General features: G+C 45.9%; 1 protein-coding gene across 1 annotated transcript in view; it reads right to left on the bottom strand.

Moving 5' to 3' along the window:
- Positions 1–5,978: 5,978 nt before the first annotated feature.
- LOC136588674 (inactive phospholipase C-like protein 2) overlaps positions 5,979–11,887 on the bottom strand; it is a 102,804-nt gene continuing 96,895 nt past the window's right edge. The window contains exon 6 of the mRNA XM_066588073.1: positions 5,979–6,616. Coding sequence (XP_066444170.1) covers positions 6,425–6,616 — 192 coding nt within the window. The 3' untranslated portion in view covers positions 5,979–6,424. The remainder of the gene's footprint in view (positions 6,617–11,887) is intronic.

The following is an 11,887-nucleotide window of genomic DNA, read 5'->3' as shown; positions in this document are numbered from 1 at the left end:
GGGGGGGGCTTGAAATATAAGCCCTACCCCGAAAATAAGCTGTAACTAAAGGAGAAAAAAAAAAAGTATACATCACCTCTTCCGCGCTGTCTTGGGGGCGCCGGTGCATCTTCTCCCCAGGTCCGGCACTGATCTTCTTATTCATCTTCTGGCCGGGGATTGAAAAATCCCCAGCTGCTGGAAGCACTGGCTGTGATTGGCTGACACTTAGCCAATCACAGCCAGTGCTCGAAGAAGGGCTGTGATTGGTTCAATCACTGCCATTCATCGAGCACTTGCTGTGATTGGCTAAGTGTCAGTCAATCACAGCCAGCGCTTCCAGGAGGCGGGGATTTTTGAATCCCTGGCCAAAAGAGAAGAGGAAGATCAGTGCTGGGACCCGGGGAGAAGATGCGGCCAGGCTGACAGCGCGGGAGAGGCGATTGTATGTGGTTTTTTTCTTTTTTTCCGGCAGTTAGGGCTTAGATTATAGCTTTGACAGTAGCATTTCCTACTGTCAAAGTTGCATCACATCGCATGCAAACCGCGTTTTCATGCGATGCAACAAAGAGCAAGGCTCCATAGGGAAACATGGGCTACAAAACCTAGCATGTCGCTGGCATATCGCCGGACCTGCGAGGTTTGTGTATCGTTTTGTAGCATGCTACAAAACATCTCATGTGTGAAGGAACCCATAGGATTCTCATACATGCGATTTGTAGCATTGTAGCAACGCTACAAAATCGCGCGACTTTGTCGGCCGTGTGAAGGTTCCATTTAGGCCTCCTATCACTGGCTTCAGGCTGCTCAAACCACAGGCATCAGGAACATGGGACAGATATGTGCCCCCATCTCCAAGTCAGAGGTGGATCACGTCGACCTCTTCCCACCAGCACCATGTTGCACTATTGTAGACGGGCAGATGCATCTTCTTTGTGGGAACTCACCAGCCATTTGCAGGAGGAATGGAATGGAAGAATTACTGTTAACAGCAGGGAATCTCCGTAAAGGGGTTTTCCCACATCTTAAAACTGCTGCATAACTACTCTGGTCTTCCTGGCTGCTGCTGACCAAGACATGTGACCGTTGCAGCCAATGATTAGCTGCAGCCATCGCATGTCCTGGTAAGCAGCAACCAGGGAGGACGTGCGCAGCAGGAACAACCATCGTCTGCTTTTTTTTCTCTTCGGCTCTCGGGATCGAATTGCTGACCAATAGCAGGGCAGCACACAGTAGGAAATTGTGGTAATTGTAGCTTCTAGCTGGACCTCAGCAGGGATGCCGTGGCCATCTTGGAAAATAGGGATGCAGGAAAAAGGAGGACCGTGTAAGAAGGCTATAGTTCCTGCCTAAATTTTTTTTCACCATGCAGGATTATTAATGTGATATTTTAATAATTTGCCCTTTTACAGATGCAGCAATTGCATGTTTTTTTTTATCACTGTAAAGGCTTATTAAGACAACCATATATCGGCCGTGTATTCACGCTGGCCGATATACGGTGTCCCTCTCTGCAGGGGGAGAAGGCTGGAAGAGCCGGGAGCAGTGCTCTGAGCTCCCGCCCCCTCTCAACCCCTCTGCACTATTTGCAATGAGGGGAGGTGGGATGGAGGCGGAGCTAATTCACGGGACTTAGCCCCACCCCCGTCCTCTCATTGCAAACAGTGGAGAGGAGGCAGAGAGAGGGCGGGAGCTCAGTGCACTGCTCCCGGCTCTTCCAGCCTCCTCCCCCTGCAGAGAGAGACGCCGTATATCGGCCAGCGTGAATACGCGGCCGATATACGGTTGTCTGCATAAGCCCTAAAGTTGTTTTTTGACTCCTAAAAAATCTGCTTTTTTTTCTAATTTTACTTGAAATTGTGATGTTTTGCAGTATAATGCAATACTATAGTATTGCATTAGAAGCGTTGTGCAATATGTTGGAACTATATGAATAAAGATTATTATGCTGTATTCTGACCAGCAATCTATCATTCGTGGCAGCCTTCAGGAAGGGGCTATTTGGTACCCCTGCATGCCAATTGAGGAATTTTAAGGGCTAACATCTGTGATCAATGTTATCTGCAATTGCAGTTGTGGGCACTAATTAAGTTGATTTGAAAAATAATGGTAGGTGGGCCGGCATGAAGCACAATGGCGCTTGCGCTTTTTTGTAGGATTTTTGTAGTGGAGCTGCGAGCGCAGTGAGTGATGTTGCAAGCGTATGCATACCTTGGCAAGTGCCCTATCTGAGCGACATTGCTGTACCAGAGTGAGACCTTTACAAGTGGAAGCAAGCAATATAGTACTGTTATTTTTCAAACCGACTTGTTTGGCGAGTCTGCGCTTTTATTTAATCAAGTAATATGTCTATATGGGATAGAATGAGGAGTATATGTGAAGCATTAATTAGCTATGATGGGATCATGTGATATGCATTCTGATTGGCCTGGACTGTTAGGTGGGCTGTTTATATGAACACCTGACTGGCTTTCGCTTCCACCAGACGATCTTAGATGTCAGCCGCCACAATTAACTGGTACTATGATTCAGTGCCTTTGGCTCCCCTGAATGAGCCATGTATCAGTGGGGAAATGTGTTGCAGTTTTTCATTGTTAACTGATGATGGTGATGCTGTATTATAGTTTGTTTTTAGTGGACGTTTTAGAGGCAGCCACTGTGTGACTGAGGTCATCCTTGTCAGGGCGGTTGTTCTGCTGTTAGGTAATGGCATAATAGGATCCGTGCATCTATGTTATCAGTGCTGGTTATGTAGATCAGCATTACAGACTGATTGGTGGCCTCCTCCCTATGTAAGGATGATGGAGTACCACAGCGTTTATCACTCTTACCTTGCAGCAGTGGTGTCCTAGGTTCAAATCCAACCAAGTTCAACATTTATGTAGGTTTCTTCCCATACTTCAAAAACATGTAAATGTGGAATTTGGATTTGGTCCATGTCCCTATCGGGCTCCCGATTAATCTCCTCACCACTGTTGTCTCATATCATGGCCTTGGCCTGCACACACGCCTCAATGCTAGACAACGTTGGGTTTGTTGTATGTACCACCGCAGTGTCCTGCGTGTGCTGGTGGTAGTTTCGCTTGAGATGGTAGACCGGTAGGTCATAGATGCATTGGTTTGGAAACCCTGCCCTCTTCCAAAGAATCTATGGCGGATGATGTCCCCAATCTTCATTTGGTCCACAGCTGGTAATAGAGCGTAATAGAGAATTCTGGACCTATTAAGAGGACCTGTCATGGCTTCTGATCTGTGACATTGTTGCACAGCTTTGTAGCTGAGGACCTGCTGACTGTATCGCAGCTCTGATTCCTTCACATTGACCTCCTTTAGTTACAGATCCCAGTGCTTTAAATCAGTCAGGTGCGTGGTCTCTTCTGCTCATTGTCCATAGATGACATCATGCTTTCTTCACCCAATGATGTCATCCACTGACAATGAGCGGAGATGACTGCCCACTTGATGCTTTACAAGCACTAACTATTAAAGGTCTGTGTAGGGTAACGGAGGGATGTACAAAGAGGAGGTATGATAGAGCTAGTACATCCGTGGCTGTAAAGCTGTGCAGCTGGCCCTGCTCATCAGAGGACATCATAGGTCCTCTTAACAGTGTAACTAAACTTTTTGTAGACTTGCAACATGTCAGGAGTTTTGATCTGTGGGAGTCTAGGTGCTAATACCCCACCAATCTAAAATGAGTAGTCAGAAATGCTGATATGAGTGCTGTACCCGTTTGGCCCTTTCTGACTTTGCCTGGAGCAGTGTACAGTGATGACTGGCAGAAGGGCACAGCACTCAGATAAGCAGTTCTAGCTGTTTGCTTTAGCGAGCAGAGGGGCTTCAGCCAGTGGCCCCCCCACACAGATCAAAACTTCTCACATGTTACTATATGTCAGAAGTTTAGAAAAAGTTCTGTTACACTTTTAAACAAAAGTGAAACAAACCCTTTTTGGATTGCGCAGGGGTGGTGCGTCCTGCATACAGATCTGTATAACCTTGGAGAAGTGTCAGAAAAACACCTGAATATCTTTGTTTGCCTACATATGCTGTATCTATACTGTAGTATGTAAGGCCGAAAGAAGACACCTGTCCATCCAGTTTAGACTATTACCCTCAAATGTTGATTCAGAGGAAGGCAAAAAAAATACCAATGAAGTAGAAGCCAATTTTCTCCATTTAAGGGAAAATTCCTTCCCGATTCTAATCTGGCGATTGGAATAATCCAGACCCTTTTTAAAATTTATTAATGATTCTAAAATATAATATCGCTTAAGAAAGGCGTCCTGGTGCCTCTTGATCTCTTTTATCGAGTTCACCATCACCCTGTCCTTAGGCAGATAGTTGCATAGTTTCACTGCTCTTACAGTAAAGAACCCTCTTCTATGTTGGTGTAAAAACCTTTCCTCTAAACCTAGAGGGTGCCCCCCTGTTACAGTTCTGGGTATAAACAGATGATGGTAGAGATCTCTGTATTGTCCCCTGATATATTTATACATAGTTGGGGTGGACACCCACTTGCAATTTTTTTTAAATTTTTTATTTTTCCCTGCGATGCGACAGCGATGATTATGAAACCAATGATTTTTAATGGTTTTATACTCATTTGCGATGTTTAAGTAGAGCTTTGCATCGCAGAGACAAAATCTGCGATATCACTAAGTGTTTTCAATGGGGCCACTGGCAGCAGCGCTAGCCCCATTGAAAACATAGGGAGTATATTGCAAACTTCTGCCACAGCTGGGATAGGAGTTTCCTTCATCCCCGCGGAGTTGAAGAAATCCATAATGCTATCCCATTGCTTTTAATGGGGTCAGCACTGCTGCTGCCGGCCCCATTGTAAGCAGTGTTTTTTAGGCAACCCCCGCAGCATGATTTTCGGGGAAGGGCTTGAAATATAAGCCCTTTCCTGAAAATCCTCCCTAGCTGGTGAAAAAAAAAACAAAAAAAAATCTCTCCGCCGCTGAGGCACGTCCTCCGGCTGGCTCCCCTGCACTACTGTCCAGCACTTTCAGCAGGCGGGGATTCAATAGTCCCCGCCTCCTGAAAGGGCTGTGCTGATTGGCTGAGTGCTTAGCCAATTACAGGCAGCGCTTAGCTATTCATCAATGAATCTGTGGGGATGAAGGAAACTCCTGCCACAGCTGTGGCAGAAGTCCACGATATACTCCCTATGCTTTCAGTGGGGCTGGCGCTGCTACTGGCCCCATTGAAAGCATTTGTGATATTGAAAAAAAAAAACCGCTAGTGGGTGTCCAACCTTATTAGGTCGCCTCTCAACCATCTTTTTTCTAAACTAAATAACTCCAATTTTGGTAACCTCTCTGGGTATTGTAGACCGCCAAATGGGGACTCTACTAAACGGGAGATCTTCCCATAGTAATTAGGGAATACTTCATTTTTGACAGTGCTATTTGTAAGGCTTTCAAGCTGGGCTGTAGATGCCATTGCGTAACTAGGTGCCATTTTTTTGGTTTTGCAGCAAATAATGGTCTATTTCGATGCTAATGAATTAGTTGTAACCTCCTATATGTTTTAGAATACACACACATTATTGTGAAATCACATGCTATATGTTAAAGGGGTATTCTGGGCATTTACTATTGATGACCTATGCTCAGGATAAGTCATCAGCAGTTGATTGGCAGGAGTCCGCCGCTTGGGATCCACAATGATTAGCTGCCCAAAGTCAGGGCAGTCGGGCCGGACGTCTATATTGGTGGTCAGGCAGCCTTCTATTACACTTCCAGCTCTGACCACTGATGCGGACGTCCGACTCCACTGCAACAGTTGGCTGAATGATCAGGCAGGATCCCAAGAGGTGGACCCATACCTATTTACTACTGATGACCTGTCCTGAGGATAGGTCATGAATAGTAAATGCCCAGAATACGCCTTTTAAGTCTAGCCACGACGGGAGTTGCACGCAATCTTTGCCCGCACTAGCTCAACCCTCCCAAATGTAGTCTGCGCTACCCTATAAATACACGTACATTTAGAAATGGCTCTGAACAAGTGTATTTAAACCACAAGTGATCTCATACAATATATGAACAGAGGAGGGGGTATGGAAAAAGTGAACAGAGGTAGCAATACACTTCTCCCTTCTCAACCCCAAATCTTCACTGTTTTGGGAAGGGTGCAGATAGAAGGGAAGTGAGCTGGTCTGTAAGTGCACAAAAATAGAAATGTACGCCTTCCAGTAGACGTCTCTCCCGAACTCCAGTATTTTAGATCATCCTAGAGAAATCTGTACGCCTAGTCTAAATTTCCACAGTTGTGTCTCAGGGGATGGTAGTAAAAGGAGATAGAGGGTCACTATGAGGGGAGATCCTAACATTTACCCTGCAGCTGCTGGGATACCTCGGCAACGCATGGCAAAAATGTTGCAGATGCACCTGTCATGCCAGGGGTTAAGTCCTTGCTGTCCTGGCTGCTGAATCCATATTCATGAGCCAGCATTGCTGCCGCCGTCTGCCGCCTCAGGGATGGGTTCCAGTGTCCCTCGCGGCCGGAAGATATCGAGGGAGGGGGAATGGGAGCTGGCACGGCTTATACCACAGGACTGGCCTGCATGGTGGATCTGCCTCACGTGGTCCACAGCTTCGTTCTTGGCATGTTTGAGGAGGTCAGCTTGGCCCTGTGGGATTACAGGAAGAAGCAGTGAGAGTGACGAGCGTGAAGTTTAACAAGCAATTGAAATTCTGGAGAGGGATGAAAGGACACGATGAGACGGAAGTGATATGAAGCCGATGTTCCTGTTCTTGAACAAATAGCAGAGACGCCAACCTGTAGATCTTCAGTGTAATGCCCGGGCAGAGTGTGGCATAGCAGCACGGAGTACCCTGCTCGGGTTGTGTCTGGTATTGCAGTTCAGGTGCATTGTAGTGAATGGGCTTGAGCTGTAATACCGCACACATCCTATTTATCCTCTGTGCATTGTTATTTTTTTCAACTCGCTTTATTGGACACACAAAACAATAGAGCATTACAGACATTCTCTTCGGATTAATGGATGGACATCCTGCTCAGAGGCAGGTTAACCATGTTAGCAATGGAGCACCGGCTCCAGGCCCTCCATTCGCCTATGTTCAGTGGCCCCCGGCTGCCACAAATAATGGTTCGGCAGATCCATTGAGGTGCAGTTAGGCCCAACTTTGTGGTGGTGTAAAAAAAACCCTGCTGTATACTCTCCTCTTGCACAGCACTACTCCCTTCCCACAAGGCACTCGGACTGCTCCTCATTCTCCTCTTTTCTTTTGGGGTCTTCCAGGGTCAGCGTGGGTGCCGGTACTTGCTGGGACTGGCCTTTCCCTGGTCTCAGCCAGGAAAAAGCGAGGACTGGGCATGTGTCACGGCAGGTACCAGTACCCACGCTGAGGCCAGAAGACCTCAAAAAAGATGGAGAATAAAGAGCAATCCGAATGGGGTGGCGCTGTGCAAGAGGTGAGGTTTTTTTCCCTTCTAAACTGGCAGAAAAGGGGGCATTATTAATAGCAGAGGCAAAAAAGGTGGCATTATTGATGGGGGGGGCAGAACACACATCATTATTAAAGGTGGCAGAAAAAGTGGCACTATTACATACGGCAAAAGAAAAGGCGGCATTATTAACAGCAGGGCAGAAAATGTATTGTTATTTACGGGGGGTGTTTACCTGCATGGGCAGAAAAGGTGGTATTTTTAACTACGAGGGGCAGAAGTGGTAGCCTTACCTATTATTATAGGGGCAGAAAAAGTGGCATTATTAAAGGAGTAGAAGAGGGCAAGTATTAATTATGAGGGCAGAATTGACAACCTTATTACTTATGGGGCAGACGCCGTGGATTTATCTATTATGGGGTCAGAAAGAATGGTATTATACGAGCAGAAGAGGGGCAGTATTTATATTCAGGGGCAGCAAAGTTGGCATTATTAATTATGGGGGCATAAAGTGGGCATTACTTATGAGGAAAAAAGTTGGGTATTTTTAAATATGGGGACAGAAGAGGTAGCACTAATACTGATGGGCACAGAAAATGGGGCACTTTTACTGTGTGGAGGGCACTAAGCGCTGAACCTACTGCGTTGGGCTTAACTGCTATCTGGGGCACTATGGATTGTGTGAAAAACCTAGGGAGGGTGATGGAAAAGCAAGGAGCCAAAGACATCTGTGTCTGACGTATTGCAGAGACAAGTTGTGGCCGGAAGGAGTCATTGTGACGATCTGGGTGTGGATAGAGAAGAAAAGAAAGATAGAATGACCCCAATGAGAGATGATGCCACCTGTGATCACTGGAGGAAACTGCACTGTAATCAATGTCACTATGTAGAGCTGGTAACTGACTATTTAGAGATATACTATTACTATGAAGGGGTCACTAGCGAGTAATATTAATGTGAAGAGCTGCAAAAGGCATGGATTAGTGTAAAAGGGGTGTGGCCTAAAATCCATACTCAGGATTTCACTCATATGTAAACATTAGCGTGGCTGCAGCGCTTGGACAAGTGCTGTGGCCTCTTCAATCAGCTGACGTTCCAGGTGATGGACCCCCCCACTGCTTAGATATTAATGGATAGACCATCAATTTTTAAAACCTGGACAGGCCTTGCAGCAGGACTAAGGATATTAGCCAAACCAAGTCCTCTCCATAAAGGAAACCCATCCTTATGGTCCTTCTACGTGCTAATGATGACTGACCAACAATGAGCATATCTGTCAGCCCTCGTTACTGTCAAGTACACGGACAGATATCTGCTCTATGGGAATGACCAATCAGTAAAACGATTGTTTTTCCCCATATGGCTGAAACTGATTATCTGTGCATCCTCCTGTTTACATGGGGAGATGTACAACCGAACAGCGAACATTTTTATACTCCCATAAACGAGCTAATCGGCTGACAAATAAGCATTTGCATGTTCATTGGCTGATTGTTGGTCCCTTTACACGGCCCAACTGTTGGGCAAACAAGCTTCTGGAGGAACCTAAGGGCCAGATAATCGACCTATGTAAAAGGACCACTAGTCATGTAAAAGGGTTGGACCCTGACTTACAGGGGCGCTACATCTACTTGGTGCCACTAGAGACCGGTCTCTTTCTCCCGGAAGAGAGCTAATCTACAAATAATGGCCGTAATTTATCTTCTGGGATTGTGAAAGGTGTTTTATAAAGATGACAGAACAAACAAAAGAGATGACAGTCTTGAAAATACCTCAAATAGCATTCTATCTATTTCGTTCTCCCATTTTTCTGTGATTTACCCATTTAGACTGTAATTCCTTGTGAGTTGAGTGTTTTATCTATTGTCTGTAATGCGGGGCCATGAAGGTGCGCTTAAAGTGTACATCATCTGTATCTGTTTACACTATTTTGAGCCCATTTTCAGTACAATTTAAGGTTTTATGTGGCTTTTTTTAGAAAATAATTTTCAAATACCCAACTATAAAGCACTAAAAGTAAGTTGAGTCGTATTCAGAACATCCATCAATTAGTCGAAGGGGAGAGTGGATATAAAAAAACACCCCGCTCTCTGGAGAACTCGGTCTGTCTGTATTACATGAACAGCCCTCTGCATTCATTGGGCACCATGTAATGCCGCGGTTCTCCTTCGCTACAGCAGAATGTGACCTTTGCTGCCCGTTAACCCTCAGGTTACAGCTAATTACTGGAGGTTCCAGTAGCCGGATCCCTGTGAACATCCTTTTCAGAAACCACTTTTGTAAATAGTGTTGTGAGTAGACAACCACTATATACACCTATATACACACTATATATGGGCCTGTTAACTCCCTCCTGACTGCATAACGTTGATCTATACGTTGTGAAGAGTGTATTGAGTGGGCTCAGGAGGCAAAACCGATCCATACCCATCATTATCAGCTGTTTTTGACCGCTGACCGTCGTTAGCAACTGCCACGTGTCAAAGTCAGGGCCAAACAATTGTTTTTAGTCTTTCTTTCTGTACAGTCGTGGCCAAAAGTTTTGAGACTGACACACATTTTTGTTTTTCACAAAGTTTGCTGCTTCAGATCCTTTAGTCAGATGTTTCTTTGGTATGCTGAAGTACAATTATGAGCATTTCAGACATTTTTAAACTTTTATTAACAAATAGATCAAGTTTAGGCAAAGACTCAATATGTACAGTGCTGGCCCTTATTTTTCAAGTCTTCTGCAATTCGCCCTGGCATACGGAATATCAACTATTGAGCCAAATCCTGACTGATGGCAACTAGAGGTGAGCGAGCATACTCGCTAAGGGCAATTGCTCGATCGAGCATTGCCCTTAGCGAGTACCTGCCTACTCCGGAGCAAAGATTCGGCTGCCGGCGGCGGGGGAGAGCGGGGAGGAACGGAGGGGAGATCTCTCTCTCCCTCTCTCCCCCCGCTCACCCCTGCTCACTGCCACAACTCACCTCTCACCCGCCCCAGCAGCCAAACCTTTTCTTCCGAGCGGGGAGATACTTGCTAAGGACAATGCTCGATCGAGCAATTGTCCTTAGCGAGTATGTTCGCTCATCTCTAATGGCAACTCATTCTTGCCTAATGGGTGCTTGGAGTTTATCATAATGTCTGTGTTTTTTTTGTTCACCTGCTTTTTAAGGATTGACCACAGGTTCTCAATGGGATTCATCTTCTAGTTATGGACACAAAATGAGATGTTTTGTTCACCGAGCCTCTTAGTTATCACTTTTGCCTTGTGACATGGTGCCCCATCATGCTGGAAAAAGCATTGTTTATCACCAGATTGCTTCTGAATAGTTGGGAGAAGGTGTTCTTGGAGGATATTTAGGTACAACTCCTTATTCATGGCCATGTTCTTAGGCTGTGAGTGAGCCCACTGCCTTAGATGAAAAGCAACCCCACACATGAATGGTCTCAGGATGCTTAAGGCCTCATGTCCACGAGGAAATTCAGGCTCGCAGGTATTCCCCGTGCAGAATCCCACAGCGGGTCCCTCCTGGCCCGCAGACATGAGGCCAAGAAATAGATAATAATCACCTGTCTGGACGCTGCGTGTCTCCCCTCCATCGTGGACAGAACTTTTTTTTCCTGCCCATCAGATGTGCTTGGAATGCTGGCAGCATGCCGCGCACTTGTGCCGTGCACACTTGTTTTTATGAAGTCCTGCTTTCCCGCGGCACAGCACAATTAACAGCTGTGGGTGTGCCACGGGATCGGACAGCTTCCATTGGCTTTAACGGGAGCCGTCCATGTGGGAAAACTGCACAAAATGGAGCATGCTGTGGGTGGTTTCCCGCACGTGCGATCCGCGCGCCAAGGAAAAATTACATCCTCAGATATTTAATTACCTGTGGGAGTCCAATGATTCCCTATGGGAGACCCGCACGAATTTACTAATTCTATTTTGCCTGTGGACATTGGGCCTTACTCTTGGCATGACCGAAGACTCGTGGTAGCGCTTACCTTTTCATCTCCAGACAATCATTCTTCCAGATGTCCCAAACAGTCTGAAGGGGGACTTCATCAGAGAAAATAACTTTACCCCAGTCCTCTGCAGTCCAATCCCTGTAGAGTATTTTCTCTGATGAAGCCCCTTCTGATTGGACATTTTTCTGCTGTAAGTTTTCTTCGTTTCTATGACTAAAAGTTCTAAAACCACTGAAACAGCAAACTTTGTGAAAACCAAAGGTTATGTCAGTCTCAAAACTTTTGGCCACAGCTGTAGATTCCATTGGAACTTTGGTGCAACAGCAGCTATTGACTACATCCTCTGAGGGGTTAAACAGCTGGCTACTAGAGAAGGGGTTAAAAGTTAGAGAACAATATTCAATGTATGGAGCAAATACGGCTCCTCTTCCCAGCCCCAAGAACCACTAGTCATAACTTAAAGATCTTGGGCCCCGATGCAAAGTCTGTACCAGGGTTAATAAATCGCCACATGCCAGTTCTAAGACTGCTGCTCCTGTGTAG

The sequence above is a fragment of the Eleutherodactylus coqui genome, chromosome 13 (genome assembly GCF_035609145.1).
Source record: "Eleutherodactylus coqui strain aEleCoq1 chromosome 13, aEleCoq1.hap1, whole genome shotgun sequence".
Classification (NCBI taxonomy): domain Eukaryota; kingdom Metazoa; phylum Chordata; class Amphibia; order Anura; family Eleutherodactylidae; genus Eleutherodactylus; species Eleutherodactylus coqui.
Note: the sequence above shows the minus strand (reverse complement) of the source record. Positions and strands in the feature narration are given on the sequence as shown.